Genomic DNA, 26,120 nt, shown 5'->3' with positions numbered 1-26,120 from the left:
GAAAATGCCCAACCCATAAACATGGTCCCAGACAACCTCACAGGGTATGTGCCCAAGACCAAGCATCAAAGGGGTGCTTAACGGACACTGGCTCCTCTGATCTTCCAGTAACCCTAGAAAGCAGATACCACCATGGTCTCTGTTTTACAGGTGAAAAAACTGAGGCTAAGGATGATTAAGGAAACTGCTCAACGTTTGTCCAAATCTGTGACAGAGTCTGCAACGAGCTCTTCCTGCTTTAGCATTTGTTCTTTCTACCCGCTCTAGAGAATTCAGCTCCATTTGCTGAAGGCCTGATTAGAACACACCCCAGCCCTGTCGCTCCACAGGCACAGTTATTGCAGTGAAGGTGGTGAACCTGCATTTATTCCAGGACGGGCACCTTCTTCACCTGGGTCTTTCCTAGAGTCAGATGCATTTGAGTACCCACTTCTACCTTAATTGGAAAGAAGGCACTATAGTAAATCTGGGGTTGCCACTGAGTCTCTGTGTATGGCGGGTGGTAGCAGGAGGCGCTGCTGGGCGTGGCCAGGCTTCTTCACCTGTCCTGAAGTCCCCTGGCTTGCCTGGCACCAGCTGTAATCACTGGGCAATTCTATTCCTGTTTTATTGGCTTTTTCAAAATTAGAACAGAAAAAGAGAGCGCTAGCACACCACAGAATGACTACAGAAGTTCCCAACTGCCTAGAAAAAATTAGAAACCTAGTAAGTGTCAGGACAAGCACTTAAATGGAAGTTTTCCTACTCCGTATTCTACATCTAAATATTATGTATCCCAGTCCCTCAAATGAAAGATGTTGCCATAATATGTATTTAATAATTATTTATTTAATGAGTAAAGTGGCTGAGTGGGTGAATGGATGAATGAACGCATTAACTAGCATATACTTGGATCCGTTTCGTGCCTTTCCATCTGTTTTCCTAGTGGGATTGCCTAGTCCCTGTGTTTAAATGGCAGAAGCTGTGCCAGACAGAAATGCATAAACCCGCGTAGAAATATAAAGAACTACCAAGAAGGAAACATTCCACCCGTGGGGAACCCCCCAGAAGGCCAGGGGACAGTTAAATGAGTGCACGAAGAGGACTTTCTTTGAAAACTGAAGGGTACAATGCAAACATAAGAACCACTATGATTTCAAACAAATGAAAAATCCCATTTTACAGGTGAGAAGACTGAGGTTCAGGAAGTTAAGAGACTTGCCTGAAACCAATCCATTGATTAGGAAATGGTGCTCTGAATGCTGACAGACTTAAAGATACAGGGGTTTTTTTGGCTTTGAAACACACTCATTTTGGGATTAATAAAATATTAATTAAAGGGCCTTAAGGATTAGATTAAAAGATTTGAAGTCAACATTTCAACTGCTGTAACTATATTTCAAAAACTCTTGAATACGATTTGTTCTTGTAATTATATTCAGGCCATCCACTATGCACTTGGTGTTTCAATAGGTTTGTTTCTAACCAGAGCTGAAGCCCTGGTTAAAAAGATGAGGATCAGCTGCTGAACGAGGGAGGTGACACTTTGTTTCCCATCTAACTCTCGACAAATATCCCAGCAGTCTTACCGACAGGACCCCTCTGCTTGGACGTCAGAATCTGGAAATCCATCAAAAGGCGGGATGTGAGAGCCCTGTTTCTGGTGAGAATGATTCACAAATCTGGTAAGCGTGGCCACCTAAAGGTTTCTAATTCTCCACCAACTTGGCTCCAACTGGCTCTTCATTTTCTATTTCCAGTCATCAGCATTAAACTCTGATGACTCTTTCCGATGACACCCTCTCCTTGCTCCAAGGCTTACCAAAGCAGACAGCCAGGTGCCAATGGCTCGTTTTTTCTTGCTGTGGCATTTGTCAGCTTTAAGACCTTGTCTGCTCAGCCACTGGATGAAATGACAAAAAATCACTCTGAACCTGTAATGCCTTCAATTATAACAATAGGATGGGATTTAGAATTTAGTGGGAGCATTTCTTCCTGGAGAATTTACAATCTGTCACCTTTGGCTTTGGCCTAGAGGAAAGGGGAGGTTCCGAAGATCTGAGTTACAGGGTATAAGGTGCAACCTCACGGTTGCAAATTCAGTTATGTTTCTCTTGGGAATCAACTATTATTAATAAATACCTTCAACTAGCCAAAACGTCAGAGCAAAAGTGGAACAGTGTTAATGAGCCCCACCTGAAGCTAAACACTGGGATACACATAATTTAGGATTTAGGTGTTGTAATACCAGTGTCCTAATTCGGCCAGGCTGGAGAGAAACTCGGGCATGGAGGGCAATTGTAAAATGCTTTATTCAGCTCATGGTGGGCTGGTGAGCTAAGTTACAAGGGCTCACCTGAAGCTGGGGAGCTAAGTTACATATTGCAATCTGTAATCCACAGTCCACACAAGGGAAAGGTCCTGTGTATCTTTATACCCAGGGGAACAAAAGTAGCAACAGGCAGGCAGCAGTTACATAAGTGTGACCCCACTGTACACAAGTTATGGCCATACAAGGCACCTTCTGGCAAGACCCTGGGAGAGAAAGCCTACTTTTCTTGTCCCTCCAAGGATGTTGATTATATTATTGTCCATTCTGAGCTGCCTAGAGCCACTCTCCAGTATAGAGCCACTGGACACATGGTTTCTGAGCATTTTGAAGGCAGCTAGTGCAAACTGAGATGCGTTTTATGTGTAAAATGCACATCAGATTTTGATGACTTGACCTGTGGCTCAGCAGGTAGGGTGCCGGCCCCATTTACGGAGGGTGGCGGGTTCAAACCCCACCCCTGCCAAAGTGCAACAAAAAAATAGCCGGGCATTGTAGTGAGTGCCTGTAGTCCCAGCTATTTGGGAGGCTGAGGCAAGAGAATCGTTTTAAGCCCAAGGAGTTGGAGGTTGCTGTGAGCTGTGATGCCACAGCACTCTACCGAGGGGTAATAAGTGAAACTCTTGTCTCAAAAAAAAAAAAAAAAAGAAAAGAAAAGAGAAAGAAAAATGCTGAATAGTTCATCAAAATTTTTTATTATTCTAGTTCTTTTCCAACTTAAAAAAAAATGTGGCTGCTAAAAACAAAAAAAGCAGCAGCAGAAGAACATCGTAGCTGCTAAGTGTGGTTTTGGCTTGCAGCCTGTTTCTGTCGGTCACCATCAGCCTCCACCTGCACGGGTCCTGCAACCCACTCTGGTCCTCTGGTTCTCATGGCCTAGGGAGTCAGCTTGGGGCTGAGGACCAGGCCCAGAGGCCATAGAAAGGGTGATGAGACTCTCGGTTCTGTGCCCAGCAGGGATACAAGCAGGTGTCTCTGGCATTTGGGGGCAAACAGGGACTTGAGGCCAAGCCTGAGGCTGCGTGACATTCTGAAGCCCCAGGCCAGAGGCTGTGATGGCAGTTTGGCTTCTTGCAATGGAGAAGCTCACAAAAGGAGAGGCAGACTTGGCAGAAAGGCCTACGGTTGGCAGAGTCCCCTCAGCACATGGGAGGCTGAACTTTGGCTTCAAAGACAGACCCCCAACAGGGCCACTGCCATTCAGCTTTACTGCCATTTGTCATCAAGTTCATTGTTATTACTATACTCACATGCACCAACTGCTTGGGGGAATGTCAGGATGTTACAAATGGCTGCCTCCATTGTAGAAGTGAGATAGAAGGAGCTTTCAGCGGGCCTGGGCACAGGCCCAGGGCATGAAAGGGACCAGAGGGCAGCTTCTTGTCTCTCACCAGGCCAGCGGGTGGAGAGACTTCATTCCAAGGCCACTTGGAGAGGATGTGGCTTCAGAAGGCTTCCAACTTCTGACTGCTCAGAGTGCGGGGACAGCACAGTAAGGTTTTAGATACTTCTGACAATAAGTCACTAACATCACCACCACCACAGGCGTGTGCTGTGAGCCAGGCTCTTCAGCCCTGTTAGTTCACTTAGCCCTCGAAAGACCCATTTCAAAAAAAAAAAAAAAAGAAAGAAAGACCCATTTCAAAGAGGAAATGAGGCACAGAGAGGTTGAGTAGCCTGCCTATGGTTATACAGCTAGCAGGCAGCTGGGATTTGAACCCTGGCCTTTGGCACAGAGTGCACCTTGGCACACACATTCTTCAGTCTGGCTCTGAAGGTTTTTCCTTGAAAGACCCCATGAGAGTGTAAGACGTCTGTATGGAGACTCATCCTTCTGTTTCTGGCTGCACTTGAACTGGACTCCACACTTCCTTTTCATGCTGTATTCACTTACCAACCCCCAGGAGCCCACATTTAAATGAATGGCCTGACCACAAAAGACACCACCCAGGCTGTCATTACCAAACATCAGAGCCCTTGTACTTAAAATAAGCTCAAATCCTTTTATACACTATCTCTCCTTAACACGTCCCAGGGGCCAGGACAGCCAGGTTTGACTAAGAATTCATGAACCGCTGAGATTTCACTTCAGTAAGTGGGGGCCTGGCCTGCCTCCCTGCCCTTCCCAGTCCTTCTCCATCCCAGCCACGAGAAGCCTGTGCCCCCTGGCCTATATGTGCGAGCTCCGTCCCTCTGCACCCTGCAAGCTGCTGCCCCGTGCACTCTATCAGGGCACACCCCAGCAGGGTGGTATCCATGGGAAGGATGGATCTGAGGACTCAGCCTGTTGTCTAGAAGGGGAGTGGATCAGTCTCTGAGGGGGCCTTCGTCCACGTGGAGGCTAACCCTGTAAGGACAGTCCACTACTGGGGGGGTGGGCAAACTGCAGCCTGTAGGGCAAACCCAGCCTGCCTTCTGCTTCTGTACAGCCTGTAAGGCAAGCATGGATTTTACATTTTTAAATGTAAAAGCAAAAACATAAAAAAGACCATATTAGCCTTTTGGCAAGAATAGTTGCTCAATTGTGCCTCTTGGGAAAATCTAACATTTAGATTTAGGAAAAGCCTAAAATAGTTTCTATCTGGCCTCTAGAATAAAAAATGTGTGACTGCCCCCCCCCAAGCTAAGCTTGTCACAGCAAGACCCCCTCACTCCCCAAAGTCATACTCTGAGAAAGATTCCAACAATTGGCACCTGCACTCAATCAGGCAGCCTTCCCTTCAGGGGTGACAATGAAGACCACATGGGTTAAGGTACAGGAGAACCGAGTGAATCTGGAATCAAATGCCTTGTCATCAAGCCTTCTCTGCGTGGCCTTCTCGCCTCCCTTCGAGGGGTTCTCTGACTCCACCACAGCAGCCCGTGTCACTGGGGTCTTCTCTGGGGCTGGGTAGGCATCTGTGGGTCCCCATGGAACCCTACTGTCTCACGTCTCCACTGCCAAATCCAGGAAGGTGTGCAGAATGTTAATTGTGACTCAGACCGTGTTTTGCTTTTGTAAAACGCGCTCCCGTGTACGATGAGTGCGGTGCGAAAACAGCCACATTTCCGGCTCAGACTTCCACCAAAAAAAAGTATTTCATTTTATTTATGTAGATACAAAATATTTACAAAACATTCTCCACGTGTGGGTCATCTCTTTGTAAAATTTCATAATGAATATTTTGTAAATAAAGGTATACTTAGCTACTGTTTCCCATTTTCCCTATGTATGGAGACTTTGGGGTCACCTCGTAGGAATACTACCCCAGGTATAACATGCACCCTTATTTTTCCTCAAAAATTTGGGCAAAAAAGGGCACACGATATACAGAAAAATACAGTATTTGTGTAGTAAAGGAATGAAGCAGGAGTTAGGAATTAATTCCACGACTGTAAGAGCTTTATTTCTGGAATAAAAGAATTTCTAGAACCAGGAAGCCTCAGACTGTAGTGGGTCTTTACCCATGTGTTTGGTAGCAGAGCAGTGAGCCACACACTCAGAGGGGTGACCAGCTGCCCAGGGGTCAGGGCAACAGGCCTGCACTCTGAGGCTGGAGAATCAGCATCCCGGCCCTGCCACTTGCCACCTACGAGCCCTGGGCAGGTCACTCCTCTCTAAGTCTCCTTTTCCTTGCCCGTAAAGTAGGAAATGATACCGCCTATCTCAGAGGACTATTGTAAGAACACAATGAGATAATGGGTCCAGGGAGCGGGACACAGAGCACAGGATGAACAAATATCAGGAATCTCTCTCAGGACACCCACCTCCTCCCCGCCACTGCCCAGGCAACTTTACTAAGTAAGAGGTGAAATAAAGCCCAGAAATCTCTGACCTATTTTCTCTGGATTTAAGCAAATCCCTGTAAGAAAGGGCCAACGAATGCAGGCCGCAGAATATCAGAAGAAAGAATTTCCCAGAGCATTACCGGGGTTCTGAAAATAAGTAACGGGCCCGTGACATCAGCTCATTTGCATTATTAGGGTGATGCTTTCTCTGGGTGGCATCTGAGCCAGGGGACAGTCACAGCAGGGAGAAGCTGCTTGGTCCTGGGTTCAAAGCCCAAGTCTGCCTTCATTTGGGGCTGTGGGGAAAATGAACACAAAATTCTTTGCACCTCTGTTTCACCACCTTAAAGTCAGAATTAACTCAAGGTGACAAAAAGAAAGTAAAGGAGGGGCTCAGCCCCGGTTTAGCAGAGAGCAGGCTGCACAGAGGGCAGGGAAATCACGAGCGGCTGGTTATTTCTGGAGGAAGAGCAGAGGGAGCCAGGAGACGGGAAGGGCCCCCCACCTCAGCCCACAGGATCACAGAAGCTCCAGGGGACGGGGCTAAACTGATTAAACTCTCAGGCCGGGAGAATTATGAGACCAGTTAAAGAGCTGCAGGCAGACAATAACATACAGGAGATAACATAGCCAACATAATCTCTAGAAAAGAGCCGAGAATTGCACAATTTAAGGAAGACTATAAAGGAAAGCTGGTGCGGGCTCTGAATCTCTCTCTGAGGGAGCGGCTGCTTCATTTCTCTTGCAATGTTGGAGGCATTGGACCATGACCCCGCACAGAGCAAAACTGCCCTTTGATAGAAAGCAAGCCGCCCTTTGGTTTATCGTTTTTTCTCCCTAATTGAGTGCTTTTCTTTGTCCTGCCTGTGCCAGGCGGCCATGGGGCCTGCGGTTCAGAAGCGGCGGATCTGAGAGGGGCCGGAGCTGTGCCCATGGGCTGTTCTCTCTCTGTATCTCATTTTCCCCCTTTTTCTTCTCAGTTTGCTAAGCCCTAATTTACTGCCTGACTGCTTGGCTGTGTGAGTTATTTGCTCATTGAGTTTTTAGATCTGCTTTTGTTTTCTAGCCCTCTGTACAATCCTTTCTCCAGAGGCCAGAAAAAGTCCCTGGAGTCAGCATAGTGCTGTCTGGGGGACCCGGGCTGATATCCCATCACCTGCGGACACTCAGGTCCCTGGCCCCCTCCTCTGCACTGTGTCCTGTGGCACCAGCCCCACAGCTGCAATGGCTTTGGAAGTCACCTGCCAATAAGGAGCGTTCCAAGCCTCTCAGTCCTACCTCTGCATCTCCTGGCTGCGGCCACACGTAGGAACATGGTGCACTAGCATCCACACCAAGCCCTGACCCAGACCCCAGGATGGGGGCGCACCTGCAGACACAAGCCACAATTCTGCCCTTGTGGAGCTCAGTGGGACAGACAGAAGTCAATCCAGGAGCATATCCTTGACCCTCAGAGGGGAACGAGTACCCTGGAAGGACAGCAGGGACAGGGTTGGCAGTGACGCATGAGGCTAGAGGTTTGCAGGTTTAAACAGGGCCACAAGGACAGGAGGCCTCCCCAAGGTGACCTTTGGGCTGAGGCTTAAAGCAGGTGATGAGGGAGCCATAGCAGTGTCTAAGGTGGGGCACACTGGGTGGGGTGGACAGGAAGAGGAGCAGCCCTGAGGAGGAGGACAGAGGGTCTGGCAGTCTGTGGGCAGAGAGAGAGCCCACAGAGCCAGGCAGAAGGCCAGGGGGCAGAGAGGAGCTGGAAGGGGGCAAGGGAGCCAGGTGACAAAGGTCCTCAAGGATTTTGGCCTCCCCAGATGCCTGATTCACAGCCCTGCTCATGGTGCCCTGCCCTGCCCCCTCCTATTGAACAGTCCTTGGGCCTGTTGGGACCCTGGCCCCTCCATCCTCCTGCTCTGACAGACACTTGGCCCCCTTCCTGCTTCACCCACCTGGTCCCTGTACCTGGCCAGTCACTTCCAGGGGAGAGTTTTGTTTGTTTAGAGACAGGGTCTTGCTCTGTCACCCAGGCTGGAGTGCAGTGGCACCCACAGAGTTCACTACAGCCTCGAATTTCTGGGCTCAGGGCGTCCTCCTGCCTCAGCCTCCTGAGTAGCCTGGATCATAGCTGTGAGCCACTGTGCCTCGGCCAGGGGACTCTTTGGAGCATCTGCCTCCCCCTGGGCCCCAGCCCTGGACACCCCTGTTCTTTCCCACTTGGACTAAGGAGCTCCACTGGCCATCCCCCTCCCCATGCAGTCCTGGCTCAGGGTCTCTACTCTCCCAATACTGCTTTCTGTGGCGGCTCCTCCCAACCATCGTCCTGCCCCTCAGCCAGTGCCACCCTTCCTGGGAGCACCCTCTGAAGACACAAAGCAACCGGGCAGGGGATGGCAGCTCCCTGCCACCTGAGGGTTCAAGCTCCTCATCTTCCTCCTGCACCTGAGGAGGTGGGGTCTCCTTTCCTGTGCTCCTCACTCCTGCTCCTGCATAAGGGGGAATATTCTCTCTCTCTCTGTTTGGGCACATCCCTTTGGCCCAGCAGTATGCCCAAGTTTCTGCACCTTAGATTATGCCTCCTCGCTGGCCTTCCCCAGGGTAACCATTCACTTCCTTTCCTTCCATTTCCCACAGGTGTCCCCAAAGACAGCACTCCTGCCTGACAGCTGGCACTGACACTCATGCCCTGTCCTCATTGGCCAACCCTCCTCTCCTGGGATCACCAGCTCCTTGGCCCAGCTCCTCCCCCACCCGTCTCCTGGGCCCCAGAGGTCCCTGCATGCTCTGAGCTCACGAACTCGCTTTCCCTGGAGCCCAGCACCCCCAGCTTGCTCGCTCCTCCCCTCCTTCTCTGCACACCCCTTGGCCTTTTCCCTCCCATCCCTAACAGGCTCCCTCAAAGGGGACCCACGGCCTCCTCTGGAAGAGAATCACAGCTGATGGCCCACTGGCTAAATCTCACCTGTATACATTTGGTATATATTGGGGCCAATTTGGAACAATTAAGTGAATTTTACATAAAACTGCAGACACTGGGCTGCTGTCACAGGCACTGAAGGGCTGGCATTCTTGTAGGGCTGGGATGCAGAAGCTGTGTCCCCGAGAGAGCACTCAGCTCCCTGAACCCACTCTGTCCCCAACTCACAGGCGTCTGCCCATCTGCTTGCAGGCAGCTGGCTGCAGGAAGGGCAACCACGCCCACAAATTTCTCCCCTGGTGATGTTAGCTGTGTTGGGGGTGCCATCTGCTACTGCCAGGAGGAATACTGCTGTGTCCATCCTTCTAAATCCATACCTCTCCTGGGTTTTGGTCATAAATTTCTAACTACCTCCAGCCCCAAGGTTCTCCTGACAACTCAGCTCTTCCTCTGGGCTCCCCTTCCTGGCCAAACACCCCCAGACCAGGAACAGAGTGTGTAGCCAGATCACCATTGGGCCTTAAGGGATCTGCCCTGTGTCATCAGCTGGATGCAATTCTGTCACTGCATCCCAGATCAATGACCCCTGATTCCAGTTTAGACGGGTGGACATCCAGGAAAAGATGGCTTAGCCTGGTGTCCTGCTTTCTTCCCATGTCTCTGGACACAGTGTAACATGTGAAAATAATGTGTGGGTCCCACGGTCAGAAGGCCCCAGGTCCAAATCCCACCTTCGCCTGTTACCAGCCCTGTGACCTTGGCAAGTCACTGAGCCTCCGCTCATGTCCACGGTGTGATGAACCAGAAGTGCTCGGGGGTTGGCGTGGAGCGGCAATAGGCAGTCAGGATGTCATGGGGCCCTCTCTGCGTGGGGTCTAACCCCACCCCTGCCATAGCAAGGCATGTGAGGACGATTTCACGCGGCACATCTTACTAAAGCTTTGTTCCCACTGCAGTGGGGGCCACCCAGAGGGACAGGGCCAGAGACCAACACTTTTCCTGCCCTTCTCCTTGTGCCAGGAATGAGTGCAAGGTGCTGGTGTCCGGAGTCTGATTGATGTCTTGTGGGAGAAACTTGACTTGTGAGTGGATCTCACACGCCTAAAATAACTTTTGGGGGAGGGGGGTTAAGTCCAGAGGAGGCTTTTGTTGGGCCTTCTCAAGAACTTTCACTGACCCCGAAGGATTCTTCCTATGTGAAGCAAAGAGAAGCCGTCACATCAGCTTCGGGAACTGTTTCCTGATTGGGGTCCACCCCTGGGTGTCAGTGTCCACTCTAAAATCCCATCTGTTAGTGGCATTTTCTGCCTCAGCCTGTCTTCGCAGGGTAAGGAGATGCTACAGTATTAATCGATTTCAAGGGTTTTGAACAAATAGCCATAAATATTTAAGCCTTCATCTTGCCTATTAGGGGAAATGCCATCTGAGATAATTATTTTGCCTCTGCTTGACAGGAACATTTACACAGGGGACAGGATTAGTTTAACCTTCGAGTGAATTCTGAAACCTTGACCCTGTTTGGTCTTTCTCTAAATTGCAAGTGTTCCTGTGGCCAGGTATGCTAAATTCCTGAACAATTACAAGGAAAAAATGCTAGCAAAAGGTGAAATGACCTAGAATGATTTTTGATTGATTTCCCAAAGCAGTGTGGCTTATATTTTCAATGCAAGTCAACAGAAATGTAAACATAGATTTCTGCTCATTGATATTAATGACGCCTCTATAAGCACTGGGAGGGCAGGGACCCTGTCTGGCCGGTGGCACTGCGCTGAGCACAGGAGCACACAGGATGCCGTGTGGACATGTGAGTGGCTCAGGTTTTGAGCAGGTTAGTGGAGGAAGTAGTGAAAGGCCTGGGGGTAACTCAAGCTTGGGGCCGAAGCCTACTTCTGGTAATTCTCAGTGATGTGGCCTCAGACACAGTGTAAGTCACCTCTGAAACACAGGCCTGATGTCACCTACCCTATGAGCTTTGATGGGGATTAAATGAGGGGAAGTTTATACAGTGCATGGCACACAGCAGACCATACAAATGGCTGCTCGTGCAGTGGACGAAGGCTTCAGACGCAAAGGTATTTAAGTGACAGCACATTATTCTCTGTGTATGAAGACTCCCAAAGTCATCAAGATCTGTTAGAAGTGTGTTCTAGTGTATCTGGCGGCGGGGGGAGTTGCCCAGAATGCAATGCCATCATGATGAGCAGGACAGACTGAAAAGTCCCTTCTTCCCCAGAGATGTCAACCTTAATCCCGGGAACCTGCAAACATATTACCTTTATGCAGTAAAAAGGGCTGCGCAGGTGTACGTGAAGGATGTCAATTGGGGGGGGGTGATCCTAGATATTGTGTTGGGCTCAACATAATTCCAAAGATCCTTGTGGGAGGCAGGAGGGAGGCAGGAGGGCAGGAGCTGCAGACAGAGAGAGATTGCAGGATGCCACGGTGCACAGAGGATGGAAGGTGGCACCGTGGGCCAGGAGTGCAGGTGGCCTCTGGATGGTGGAAAGGGCAAGGGGACGCACTCTCCCCAGAAGCTTCCAGAAGGAACCAGCCTTGCTCACTATTTGACTTTAACTCAGTAAGACTAATTCTGGATTTCTGACCTCTACAACTGTAAGATAATAAGTTTGTGTTATGCTCAGCTGCTACATTTGTGGCTATTTGTTACAGTAGCAATAGAAAACTCATGTTATGAGTAATACTGAACAAAGAGACAATCTTTAATTACAGGGAAAATTTCACCTCTGCTGGACACTGTTATATGCAGAGTTACTAGGCAGCAGGAGCGTCACTGAGCACAGGAGGCTCTTTGTTGGATCAGCAGAGACCTGGTCTTAATGGAGCCGAAGTTTAATGCCACCTTTATTCCTAAAAATACTGCCATTCCCTGTCACTAAACTTTTACGGTGTCTGCTGGGCTGTCAAATGAAGCCTGCACAGCCCATAATTACAGCCTGCCTACAACCTGCCAGCTAGCAGAAAGCTTCAGAATAGATACTGCACCAAGAGGTTGTATTTTTTATTGTACCATCTCTCTATTTGTCATGTTTGAAGAATATGACTATTTAAGTTCACATTATGTCTGGAGGTACTAACAAGTGAGTTCTTTTAGGGGTAAATCCTAATGAGTTATGTACCAAGATCATATGTCACCTTTGGCCATGTAATTCAGAATCTAAGGTTTGAAGCGAACTCTGTTACTACATTGCCTCGGAATATAACTCACGAAAAGGGCCTTAGCAAAAGCATAAAAATCAGCTTCCCCTTTGGAGTGACTACTGCTGAGGGTCTACTAGGTGCAAAATGTTGTATCAAGCACGTGGGTCCTCACAGTGATCCCACAGGGAGGATATTATTATCCCTAACTTGCCACTGAAGAGGGAGGGTTCAGAGAGGTGAAGGGATGCGCCCCAGTTCCCACAGTCTGTAAATAAGAGAGTTAGGATTGGGGGTCCCATTGATCTGACTTCTGAGCTTGTGTCTTTTCACTAGACCTACTGACAAATGTATGTTGGAAAAACGGATATGCTGCTGACAGCTCACAGTGGTCCTGGGAAGAGTTGAGGCTGGCCCAGCTTTGAATTCACAGCTTTTCACCACACTGGAGTTCAGCTGGGAAAAGACTGTTGTATCCACAGGGCTGTGAGTGGACATACCGGGGGCTGTACAATGACCCAGGTCTACAGCCCATTGTGTCCTTGGCATGTAGGATGCTTCAGAAAATAGGGAAAAAATTCCTTAGTAAGTGTTTTAAAAAGACAGCATAGTATGGCCGCTGCAAGAAAGATGCAGATTTTGGAACCACTGTGCTTATGACTGCACTGATTACATCACCATGTGCAGTCTAGAACAATAATCTCTCTGACATTGCTAAGAAGCCATCACTGCAACCACCTCCTAACCCAGCTTTCCCAGGCGGGATATTTTCACAAACACCTCCCTCTACCTTGTGGTGTCTCTCAAATTGTTTTGACCACAACCACCTAACAGATACACTTAACACCATGCAAATGCGATTGGCTCATGTCGACACGTAACAAAAACAAGAGTTCCAGAAAGCAAGAGGTGGCCTTGCTGTGTGCAATGAGCTCTCTTATTTCCTTGTCTATTTTAGTCTATTTTGTCTAGTTCTGTCCGTTTAGTGGGCATGACCCACACATTGACTTAGTGATTTACTGATGACCCTGCCCTCCGTGAGGGGGCTGTGTTTACAGTTTGAGAATTCTGGCCTGGAAAACGAGGAGAACTGGGGTCCCTACCTCCGGGGCGATGTAATCTGGAGTCCCGCAGAAGGTCCTGGTTGTGACTCCATCCATCATGTGTTCCTTGCACATCCCAAAGTCCGCGATTTTGATATGTCCTTCCGAATCCAACATGACATTGTCTAACTTCAGATCCCTGCAAGGAAACAGGGTAACATCAGAGCCCTTCCAAACAACACGTGGTTTGCTCTGGAGCTGGGGAAATAGGACATGTGCATAGCCACCATGTCAGTGGCATCTTAACTATAAATCCCTAGAGGGTGGGGGCCACAGTGATTGTATTTTTGTACCTCCAGAGCCTAATATCGTGCCTGGTTAGTGTAGGTGCTTAGATGGACACTGAACAGATGACCAAATGGCTGAACGAGTGATCCCCAGCTTGACCGTGCCGGTGAACCCAGAGATTCCAATTGAGCAGTGTTGGGGACATGTCAGTCGTTTGATTTAATATCCCACATAGCGGTAGGAGGGGTGCCTGCCACACAGCCAGTGGCCACATCGTGGGTTTAGAACGGCTTATTAGGTCACACACATGTTCTTCCCCTTCTGCCACGGGTCCTTTCAATTATTCTTCAATTAACACTGGAAAATAATCTTTTTTCTTTGGCACCAGACTTTCCCCGCAGCCAACAACAAGAAGAAATTAACTGGGTAGTTTTTCTCCTCGCCTCCCCCAGCCCCTGTGTTCTTCTCTTGCTGGCACCAGTAACAGAAATTGAGTTTCCACCGTTCCTGGACCTCCGTTCCAAATCAAAGGCAGGGGAAGGAGCTGTCAGTGGAGAGGAAAACAAATGTTCTTGTGGCAAGAAGACATGTGTTACAAAATCTCTGAGGACTGGAAATCAGAAGGTGGCTCTGATTTGCCTCCAGGCTGCAGAACACGGGCGGGTTCCAGCAGGTCTCTGTGACCTGGCGGGGTGATCACCACAGAGGTTCAGCAACCCTTACGGTTGTGCTGAAGGTAGGGGAGCTGCGATACACACCTATAAATTATCCCTCTTTTATGCAGAAAGAACAATCCAATGGAAATCTCTGCCGCATAGAATCTGCAAAAGAAAATTAATGTTAATCCTGCTAATAGCGGCTAACTTGACTGAGTGGGGGCATGCCCACCATGTGTCCTCAGGTTTAAGGTTTCTTGGTTGCTTCCCTGGTCTCCTTAATACTTTTTACCCTCAAGTACAGGCATCGAGAGATCAAAGGACGTGAGACCCAGAGGCTTTCAGAGGTCGGCGTCAGCCTGCACACGCTCTGCCCACCCCTAGCCTTTCCCTCTGTCTCCTCCTCAACCCGACTCACCCCAGAGTGACACAGCCAATAAAGTGAGATGGTTTTATTTTTATTGTCAGAGGAAGGTGAGCAGGAAATTTACTAACCATGGAGTCATTTCTAATACCATTGTTTCAAGAGTGGACACTTGTTAGACTATTCTAAGTCAGGAATGTGGTTCAGAACGTTTCTGTTTTCTCATTCATCGACAGATGACACAGGTGTTTGAAAATATAGTTACCCCCGGAAGACCCAGTGCAGCGGGTGAGGCCTCTCTAGCTAGTTTATTCAATCCCCTCAAATGCTGGAATGACTGAAACACACACCATGATTTATGACTGAGTTTACCCATTTTAAATAATTCATAAAAAGTGGTTACGATTATCACTTCAAAGTTCGTAATAGGTTAATATCTGAAACTCAGGCTAAATGCAGAAGGGTATTTAAAAATCTGCGCGGCATTTAGGAGCCTTTGAGGGCTGAGAAGCCACAAGACTGTGCCTGTGCAAATATCACACCCAGGAGGCTTAAAACAAGCTCGCGTGTTTACAAGAGCAGAGGAAAAAGAGTCTGTCCTGATCGGACCAAACTGAAAGGGAGCCGCCTCGGAAGGCAAGTGGAGGAGGGGATGCCAGGGAGACAGATGGGATTATAGGGAAGTCGCACTTTATTTTTCATACGTTTGTGTATTTCTTTAAAAAAACAAAACAAAACAAAACACCTTTTCTATAACATCAAAACAATGAAAGGGTATTAGATAGACACATCTTTGTAACACAGAGGTGGCTATCTTGCTATCTGCCCTTTACGGCTCTGTGACGTTGCTTTATTTTACAATCCGAGTGTTTTAAGGCTTTATAACTACAGCATAAGAGGGGGATAAGCAAAGGCATTTTTTAAAACTAATAAAGTAAAAATAAAGGCCCCAAAATCTCCCTGCACATTTTTTAAGCTTGCTACCGAAGAATTCTGTGTTCTGCCCTCAGTTAACCTTCCCAGGGCAGATAATCCCCACAGGGGCCTAACATTCTTCTGAGTTATCATTTGGACTGAACATCAGCGGGGATCCTATTAATAGCTGCTAACTTGACTCACTGGGGTGCACCCCCACCATGTGTCCTCATGTTTAGGGAAATAAAGCAGGCTTGCTTTTGTCCAGTGTGGTGATACTTCCTGGCTCCTGAGAAGTGGGAGGACATTTCAAGCATCAAAGTCCCTGCATCCCTGTCCACCATGGACAAGTCCCCCAGCTTCACTGGAGTTGACATGTCCCTCCTGAGCTGGGGGCTCCTGCGTCCTGGCACCCGAGGCACATTCCAGTGGGATGCTCCCAACTGAGCTCACGGCTCTTCCCGAAACCACCTCCTTCTCGGTGGCTGTGCCCAGCCAAACCCAAAATGAGACCTCACGGGAACAGATTTCTCTTTTCTCACCCCCCTAGCCTGGATGTTTTTGAGGTACATTTTCCAAGGTCAAGCCCTAACTGCGGCTCTATCCCTTTTCCCCTACAAAGGCTCCCATCCCTCTTTCTCTCTTCCCTCAGCCAAAGGGCTCTGTGAAAACTTAACCTGTTGGTGTCAAGTCCCAACAAAGCCCCTTCCCTCTCCCCAGCCAAGCTCATCCTCCAGGTCCTTCACCCGGAGCTGCTGCCCAGATCCATCCACAACCCTGTACCATCTGCTGTACACGCCGAGCTGAAGGCCAGTCCCGGGATTTGCAGCTTTTCAAATCTCTTCTTGGCTCTTCCCCTACATCTGGGTTCAGGATTTCCTGAGGTTGGCTCCCTCACTCCCTTACTCTCTGGGTGTGCCTCTAAAGTTATAACAAGCCATTATCATTACTGGGGGTCCCCAACTCCAGGTTAAAGCGTGAGCTCCCCCCAGGGCAGGGGCACATCATTCATTTCACACCCACAGTGGCTGACTGATGCACAGAGGGTGTGTGATAATCAACTGACCGATCAGTTGATTCCATCAACAAGGTTCAAAGTGGGTGACAAGGGAATACACCAGCACCTCCAATTTATTGGAAATAGACTAAACCACTCCTTTGAAAAGCTCTAGATTAGTGATTTTCAGCCAAGGTGCTGCAAAATTTTATAGATCATTAATTAAATTATTTTCAAAAGACGTTCAAAGCACAGTTAAGGATATTCTTATATTTTACACTTTTCTTTTTGATCAACATAATGTAAGTGTGCTGAAGTTGTTTAGCTGTAGGTTCAGGTGTGCCGTGAGATAAGAAAGGTTGGAAAATACCGATCTACATGGATTCTGCCCACAGATCTGCCCCCTTGGGATGTTACGGGGCTCAGCTCCAAACCGGGCAGAATTCCACTTGCACATTTCACCCAGTAGAAGTTCCCAGTTGGGATTCCTGGGTTACCTGGATTGAGGGACTTGAATACTCACACTGCTTGTGGCTCCTTAAATTTTCCTACTTGCTGAATGTGGTACATGAGGTCCCCGCCGTTGACGTATTCCATGACAAAGTACAGCCGATCCTGTGGACCAAGGTTCAGCAGGTCAGCGGGGAGGGCCCTTCCCCGGCCAAGCGCTGCCTCCACCCTTCCCAGGCTGAGCTTCGCGTTCTCATTAATAAAATGTGGGCCATGTGGGCAGATCTGCTCAGCGTGGAGCTCTTCAAAATCTTTTTCCCAAGAAAAGAGTAAGTAATAAGCCCTATTGCCCGAGGGCCTTGGGAATTATAAACTCATTACATAACTCTGAAATAATGGCTGTCAGTGTCTCTGCTCCTTCTGGTTATACACAGTAATGGACTTGAATATTCTTCCCCATTTTCCTCCACACATTTCTAAGCTAGGGATGGTGTGAAGAATCCGCATCAGTTAATTATTTCATTTTAACTAGTGCTTCTCCACGGCCCGCATGTTCAAAGGCTGGTTTGCAGGGTCTAGGAGGCGTGCCAAATTAATGGAGCAATGTGTTTAAACGGATGCTCCTGAAAACACATCTCTTGGGCTGGGCTGGGCTTATGAATTATACATGCTTAATGATATTTACTGGGCAAGGGAGAGACGGGACTACTGATGAGGGGCCTAATCAAGTGTTCTTTTGCATCCATAATCCACCCGTTTTATTTTTTTATTTTCTCTGTCACTGATATGCTAAGTGTCGGCCCCATGAAGGGCACGTATCAAATAAATCTGTGTATTGGTGAGGACATAGTGCTGAGACAGATGCAGAGGTTGAGGGGTTTAACAGCAAAATACCGACAACCAAGGAGAAAACCAACCTCTGCTCTCTGCTGGAAGACGTCGCCATTTCACGAAGGTTATTAAACATTAAAGTGTTGCACAGGGAGAAAAAAATGATAAGGCCGGCGCTCACAGCCAGGGAACAGCTCTGGTAGCGCTGATCTTTAGCTCTCCTATTATGAACTTTAATTTCACCTTCATTTCTTTGTTTTGGGGCTTTCCAGAGCTTAATCAGGGTAAGGATCGTTACAGGCTCTGGGCTGCAATGCCGCGCTGTGGTTCTCTCTTCCTAGAATGTTGCCCTTGTTGCCCTGGTGTGATGGATTCCGAGCCCACGGGAGCTGCCACCAGCGCTCACACGCTCACCTGTGCCTGGCTCCGTGGCTTCCATAGCACACCCCGAGGTTCTGTGAGGCTGCGCTGCCATTTTGAGATTCTAAACTCCAAAAGCACTGAGGGGTGCCTCCCAAGAGTTTTTAAAGGGAGATATGAAATAGTCAATTTCTGACGAACAGGCAGTTGAAATAGGAATAATCATAACAGCCACAGTTACAGCCATGATTACTGAGTCATATTTAAAAGGTACCTCCTTGGAGGAGCGGAAAGCCTGTCTCCCACAATGCCTTGCTGGTGCCAACTAAATGTCTTTATTTCTTGTAGGCCACTTCAAAGCCCCACAGCTGATTGATCAGTGCTTTGGAATTTTCTTTGTTGTCTGTTTAGTTTTACTGTATGACAGGAATCAGCAAACCTATTCTGTCAAGAGCCAGATAATAACTATTTCAGGCTTTGAGTAGCTCCTGCAACTACTCAACTCTGTCTCTGGGACCAGGGATGACAAGTAAATAGACGAGCTTTGCAAGGTCCCCCCGAAACTATCTATGGATGCTGAGTAGGGAAGGGCATCTAGTTTCCAAGTGTCATAAAATGTTATTCTTCCAATGTCTCTCCCCCCCACCTTTCTTAGAGCTCAGGGCCACAGAGAACTGGCCGCACTCAGTCTGCCGCCCCTGTTGTGTGGCGCTGAACGAGAACACACTCGTCCACAGAATCAGGTTTCCCAATGTTTCGATGCCATGCTTGGCAGCTGAACCAGTGGGCTTAACAAGCTGTGCGTTATTTCACTGTTTTTATATCCCCAAGTCTTGGTGCATTACCTAGAATGAAGCAAACCTTTCATGTAACTGTCCACTGAATTAAGCAGCATGAATGTGAAGCCTCTAAGCAGAGGACATCACGAAGGCAGAGGGACGAGAGGCTGTCCCCTGTCATCTCTGCATCATCACATGACACTTCTCTCTAGCTCTCTCCATGAGAACAAGGATGCAGAGACGCTTCGGCTCAGGCACAGCCCTGAGAGCACGCAGGGACACACCCCTTGGGTCCTTACCACCGTTTGGAAGCAGGAGTGCAGCTGCGTCAGGAACGGGGGCTTGTCCAGCAAGGCCAGGACGCGCTTTTCCACCATGGTGCACTCCACATCGTCGTCCTGAATCACCACGTCCTTCTTCAGGATTTTGATCGCATACAGCTCTTCCGTCCCCTTCCTGTCGGCAAGCATCACCTAGGGACAGATGGAGCATGACCTGCACACCTCTGAGCATCCATCCACTCCCGGGGGTGGGGGGACGGAACCTGGCAGGTGACGGGTCAGCGATGGCTCATGCAAATGTGTACTGTGTGATATATAAAGATGGTAATACACTTTATATGCAAATTTTAAAATATCCCATGACACCACCAATTAAACCTCTCTGGCATTTGTGTAGCTTCTAAACTGTTGAGATTTGTATGGCGTGTAGGCCGTTGATACATGATGGTGCAAATTTGGCTGCTAAAATGATTTATACTTGACATCCTATCCTGAGGCTAGTCTGGAAGAACAAGGTGACCGACCTTTATAACCTCATGAGTCAGGAACCCAGACAAAGACAAAGGCTCAGAATCAGTTCCTGGAACTATCATGAGATCTGGGCCCATAGAAGGCAAATGGAGAACTCTGGGTGGCTTTATTAAAGACCCTGCTTCACAATCTCATAATGGTCACGTTTGCTCACTACAGGTTAATTTTTAGTTCTGCAAATTACTCCTTCAGACATTTCAGAGCACCCCTTTCCATTCTGCACTCTGTGGAAGGGTGATGCCCACTGAGCGACTCCACTGCAGCTTTTTAGGTACAGTTGTTTTTAATGAAATAAAGTAGGAAACACCCAAGGAAATATGCACGAGCCCCAGGGAAATCGAAAGGGCTGTTCCAGAGAATGTGTGAGAGTGAAGCTGATCCAGCATTCTCTGCAAAAGTCCCTCCACCCCCCCCCCACAACAACTGTCCTCTTACCTTCCCGAAACTCCCCTTCCCCAGCACCATGAGGAAATTGAAGTCACTGAGTTTCACTCGGTCAAGGTTGTTAGAAGGTTGCTTCCTGTCCTCCGAAGGACTGATTACTTTATTACCAGCAGGGCCGAGCTTGGCTTTCTGAACAACAAGCACAAATGTGGAAAGCATGGGTCATATTTCTGGCAAAGGGTTGACAGAGCAAAGCACAGGTGTATCTGAGCTTGAGGCTCCCTTGGAGGTGGGATGGGAAGAGAAAGAGAATTGAGGGTGAGAAGTTACTATGTGTTCACGTATCAGTGGCCGTACCTGCCCTGAGGGGAAAGTCTGCCAAGTAGCAGAAGACTGCCCTTCCCTTTCACAGGGACTATATCCTCAACCAAGAATCAGCAGGAGAGCCGGCCAAGGGCAGGTTGATTCTAATTCTGGAACGTAAAAGTTAACCTCTTGGGGGAAACAGCGCTTCAGAGTAGGACTGGTAACATAATGAAGGAAACAAACTGTGTACTGATGTTTTTCTGATTTGTCGATTTTCCCATCTGAAATTAATGTGCATGAAGGAAATTTGTACCCATGCAAAAAGGGAGAAGGATGCCCTCTGGAGAGGAAATGTTTAAACGGCAAGATGTGGGGGATGATTAATTGCTATTTTCAAATGCACAGTAAGAACGGGGCTTCTATTATTTTAAGGTTAAAAGAAATAGAGACCATGTGCTCTGCCCTTGAAGCCTGAAGAGCACCTGCTCAGGATGTGTGAGCTGCCCAGAGATTTCTAAACAAGACCCTGCCGCACACAGGCCCAGAGGGGCCTCCTGACTCCCCCCAGGAAGGCAAAGAGTAAGAGGGCTCAGTAGAAAAGGGAAGGCAAATGAGATGCCAAGGGAGCCCCTGGAGAAACCAGAGGAGTCTCGATTGGGTGGCAAGTCCTGCCTCCAGACCCTGCGTGCAGAACATGGGCCTGGGGACGAGGCAGCTGGCTGCAGGATGCATCAGTTGCTGATGAAGACCCTTGCTTTAGATGCACTCTCAGAGAGGGTGCATCCCTCCCCAGGGCAGCAGACAGCACCAGTGTGGGCTCAGGGCTCGGGAGCAGCTGCCAGGCACTCACTCTAGTCAACGACTTCGCGGCTACTGTGAAGATGGTGAAGGGGTAAGGAAGGCACTCAGGGGCTTTGTGGTGGACCAGGTATGAGTAAGACTGAATCTTAGCTCTAGGAGAAAACACCGACTCGCCATTTTTCTCTTTACCAGCAGAGAAAGCTTACAAGGAGTCCTCTGTAATCCTTCCTTGACCACCAGCACCCCTTCACCCCACAATTACTGGGCAGGCCCCTGTTGTGCCAGGCTGTTCTGGGGAGACTTTGTGTGAGCAGAATGAGCCCCGTCAGTGTTGCTGGACTCCTGATGCCAGCGCAGCGCTCGGCATAGGGTCTGCCATCGATGCCTGCGTGTGTGTCTCAGCTGCTTTGCTGCTGTGTGAGGCTTTTCTCTGATAAAAATAACCTGTTTGGGGCGGTGCCTGTGGCTCAAGGAGTAGGGCGCTGGCTCCATATACTGGAGGTGGCAGGTTCAAACCTGGCCCTAGCCAAAAACTGCAAAAAACCCCAAAAAACTTGTTTGTATCGTGATCAAGCCTCACGTTTTGAGAACATGCTCTGATAAACTGAGTGCACCTGTTTAAGCCGAGCTATTAAAATGTAGGGGAGAGATGACCACAATGCTTTTGCTTCAAGGCTGAGAGTATCCAACGTGGTTTCACTGGTTTCCCTGACTGAGAGGATGAGGTCCCGTCCTCTAACGGACCCAGGGGGAGACTCTCACTCCCACTGTCTCTCTATCTTAACCCTCCCCACTCCCCGCTCAGCCCCTGTGCCAGCCTCGCCATCCTTTGCAAGTCCCCAGATGCCTTCTGCTCACCATCACCCTCAGAGCGTCTCCTGCAGCCCCTACATATACTCGATCCCCTTCTTAATCCCGTTCCGCCCCAGTGCCTTGAGTTTTCCCCAAGAACTAACCCATCACCACCTGACTGTGAGTTTCTGAAGGCAGGCTCCTCGCTGCTCTGTCCAGACTCACAGTCCAGCTCAAGCAGCCCTCTCCGTCTCTCTGGAATTTCCAACCCTTGCAGACACCATCTGTGCCTTGCCCATAGCCCTTAGCTCTGCACACCTGAGGCTGTGTGGGGGCTCAATTTCATGAGTCACTGTGCCATCAACCAGCCACAACTTTCTGCCAGTTGCGGACAGGAGCGTCCTGCAGACTCTTCCGCCAGCTCCTGGCAGGACTAAGCTCCAGCTGCCCGCAGTGGTAACCAGCCTAATAACACACTGGCCTGGCTCCCTCTCCTTCCCTGGGTCACATCCCTAGAGCCCAGCTGGGCCTCTGTGGATCCCTTCTCTAATGAATTTGTTTATGACTCTTGCAATCGTCCCTCTACCGCTAATCTAACAGCAGGTCGTACCTAACCTATCTTCAAGTTACACCATCTCTGGCCCATCCTCTGCCTCCACACCCCACCTGCAGGCTGCTCTCAGGGTGAGTCAGCTTCTGGGGAACCTAAACAAACCCGTGCTCCTTCTTCTCTGACTTACTGATCTGCCCTCTTCACTAGACTGAGATCCTAGAGGTAAGGACAAAATGTTACTCAAGTTTGTATCTTTAGACTAAGTCAGACACGAGGCACACAGTTAGAACTCACTGAATCATCTCTTCATTCATTCATCCACTCATTCACGTGTTCAGTTAGCACTAGCCCTGATGGAATTTGCAGAGCCAACCTGTGGCCAGCACTACTCAGCCAGATGACAAACTTCACTGTAAAAGAGCAGTGATGCTCTTAGGTGGACCACTGCAGACACCACCTACCCTGACTGTGTGCATTCACACAGCTATAATCTGAGCTTCTTTCCTCCATCCATCGCTGGTCACACTGGGATAGCTACAGAGAAGTGCCAGGATGTTCATGCCTTAGGGTGGTCAGCCACACAATGCTTCTCTCCAAGGCCTCACTGGACTAGTTTGCTAGGCCAGCAAGCAGAAACCACACCCTTGGCCCAGTTTCTCTGAGGGACATTCCCCCGATGACAGGTCCTCCTTGTCCAAGATGCAGCTGGACTCTCTGCCAAAACGGGACAATGGATCCCCCTAAGCTGACTATTTTTTTCCCTGAGCTTTTTTTTAATGTGTTGTTTGGCAATGGGTCTCCCAGCGGATGAAGAGACCTGCCCTTCCTGGCTTGCTGCACACTGTTGACATAGCTTAAGTTTTCACCAATGTAATTCAGACCCTACCAGGAGGGCAAATAAAGTCTATGTATGTTTAGGCATAAAAGCAGAAGCCGATAGCCTAACGGCAGAGATTTCAGGAAACCCAAGGAGGCGTAAGAATAAGCATGCTGGCATCCTATCCTCTAGCAAGGGGGATGTGTCAGACGCCCTTCTGGGACACGTGAGTGAATGGGGATTCCAGTTGCAGAGTCTGAAAAGCAGAATGTCTCCTGAAAATTGATACCTGGAGACAAGCATGGACAGGCCACTGACCTAAACTAGGTGTCAGCCCTCAGTGACGCTCCTGCTGATCCGCCCCGAATCCTGAGTTCCACCTTGTCCCCTGGTTATGCAAAGAAAGTGTGAAGGATCAGGCTGCCAGTAGCCGTCAACAGGGCGGAGACCTATGGCTCTGGGCACCACATTCTCTGCCCTGCAGGTGAAACTCCTGCCCAGCTCTGAGCATGTCTGCTGAGTTCTTTGAAAGACAGGAGCATGGAGAGCGGCAGCTGAGAGCTCAGGGCGTGCACATGACTGAACCAGGCATGGCTGAGTGACAGTGGGGAGGCCCTTCCCCGGTAAGAGGAGATGATTCTCATGATGTTCTCAGCACTGGGCTCTTGGGAGGAGTACAGGATATGGACATGGGCCTGGGACCCAGAGAGTGCTCAGTGCTGGGTGCCTCTGATTATTTTTTTCCTGTTCACCTCTACTTTCTCAAGGGGGTCCAGTGGAGCCCTGGGAGAGGGCTCTTGCTCAGGACACATTTCTTGTTAAACTTGTAAGTCTCTGGGTCATAATTTAGGATATTCATGAATTTGTCCTACAAATATAAATATCTGTGTGTCTGACATACTCCAGGCATGGTGCCGGGGCTGGAAAAACCAAGATCAATGAGAAGTCGCCTCTCCTCTGAAGAACTTGCAGTGCAAAGGTCCTGTGGTCTCTGTCACTGCTACCCAAAGCATGGTCCTCAGACCAGCAGCACCTGGAGGCTTATGTGAAATGCAGACTCCTGGGCTCCAACCCAGACCTCTTGAATCAAAACATGTCTTTTGATCCTTGAGTGGCTCCTGTGCACCCTTAAGTTTGAGAAGTGCTGGTCTAAGACAGCTGGCACATTACTCCAAATTGAAACATCCCTCTCGGATTCACTGGTCCCCAAGGTACTTTCCACCTTTGACAAACTTCAATTATTATATAAAACCAACAGGCAACTTTAGAAAGTACCCTGAACTTGGATTTCAAAGACTTGGATTAAGTCTTGGCTTTAACTATATTTGCTGTGTGACTCTGGGCAAGTGACACTGCTTCTCTGTGTCTCAGGCACATTGTGGTTTATTGGCTGTGATTCAACAACTCAGAATCCTGGCTCTTCAGCTTCCTGAAAATATGACACCTTAGCATTTGGTCAAATCTGGCATTGTGATGACACCTGAGTCACCAGGCTGTGAGACCAAGCAGTGTTCCCTCCTCGTTAGCAAATTCAGTAATAACCGACATTCACTTTATACTGCAGATACATTCCAGAAGAATCATCCCGTTTGCAATCATTAGAGATGTTCACAATTCGGAGGGCTCCTAGAGTGGCAGGAGAAACCCAGAGTACGGCAAATGACACAGAGTGAATCTGACCACTACAAACCCCAGTTCTCCCAGGTCGGGCCGGAGCCTGGTACCTGTGTATATGAAAACGCCTGAGCCAGAGAGGCTTCTGTGGAGGGGCTCTCCACATTCAACTCCCTATTAGGGTTTTTTCAAATTAAAATTGAGAGAAGGTTGCCACAAGCGACTTAAATTGCATGTCTATGAGGGACTAGTTGGTTGGAGATGTTCATCTTCTAATTAGGTTAAACGTTTGCAACTGCTGAGCTGTGATGCTCTGACCTACGGTCACAGCAATTTTAATGGGTTTAACGTAATACCACAGGCACTTTGTTATGCTTGAATTTTGTATAATGAACACACACTGGCTTCGGTATGTGGGAAAAGAGACAGAGGGTAAAGACGTAGGGGAAGTGTGCTGTTGTAAATCACGGGCCTCTAACACAACCTGCTGCCTATGACTCCTTACGGGAGATGCTGACTTATCTTCAGTATGAATCCAAGTCCAAAGAGTCACCTGCAGTTAAGAATCAGTCTGAAACATGACTGTGAGTTTCCCAGGGGGCCCATCCTGAAATCACGGCCCCTTTCAGCCATGCCAGTCTGAAGTATGGCTTACTGCCTACCTTCCACTTTAAATGTGTTCATTCTATTCTGTGACTGCCTTCAAAAATACAGTATCTCCTAGCATTATGGAAAATACGGCTTTGATTAATATATTTATCAAAGATGTTTGCAGCGTGTAGAGACGACAGCGATGTAAGATTTGGAGGACAGACAGAGCCCGCAATGGCCGACCGTAGATGCAAATGAGCCACTGTGGATGTCTCCAGCAATTTGGTTTGTGTACAATTAAAAGTGCTCTGTATTCAGGGACTATCTGAACAAGGCGAAATAAGACTGATGGCGTTTCCGTGCTGCTCCACAAACCAGGGCATGGTTAACAGAAATAGCTCTGCTATATATAACCAAGGACACGGCACAGCATCTTACCTCCACGGCAATGCACTTACCTGCACCTGCCGCAGTGTTAGTTAGGAGAGATTAAGTGTCTCAGAAGTAGAAAGCCACAGAGGGATGGGAAGGAAGTTTTCATGGAGCTATTCACTGATTACGGCCTGTTTATTTCTAATGAGCTGCAAGTCACGACATCTTGTAACCCAGCAACAGTTAAAATGATGCTAC

General features: G+C 48.7%; 1 protein-coding gene across 1 annotated transcript in view; it reads right to left on the bottom strand.

Annotated features, from left to right (window-relative positions):
• PRKCA (protein kinase C alpha) overlaps positions 1-26,120 on the bottom strand; it is a 414,246-nt gene that overhangs the window by 29,304 nt on the left and 358,822 nt on the right. The window contains exons 9-13 of the mRNA XM_003786187.3: positions 20,068-20,205; positions 19,120-19,293; positions 16,924-17,015; positions 14,227-14,289; positions 13,241-13,379 (exon numbers count right to left, since the gene is read on the bottom strand). Coding sequence (XP_003786235.1) covers positions 13,241-13,379; positions 14,227-14,289; positions 16,924-17,015; positions 19,120-19,293; positions 20,068-20,205 — 606 coding nt within the window. The remainder of the gene's footprint in view (positions 1-13,240; positions 13,380-14,226; positions 14,290-16,923; positions 17,016-19,119; positions 19,294-20,067; positions 20,206-26,120) is intronic.

The sequence above is a fragment of the Otolemur garnettii genome, unplaced genomic scaffold (assembly GCF_000181295.1).
Source record: "Otolemur garnettii isolate 467f Iridium unplaced genomic scaffold, OtoGar3 scaffold00018, whole genome shotgun sequence".
NCBI classification, from domain to species: domain Eukaryota; kingdom Metazoa; phylum Chordata; class Mammalia; order Primates; family Galagidae; genus Otolemur; species Otolemur garnettii.
This window is presented reverse-complemented; position numbering and strand designations above follow the sequence as displayed.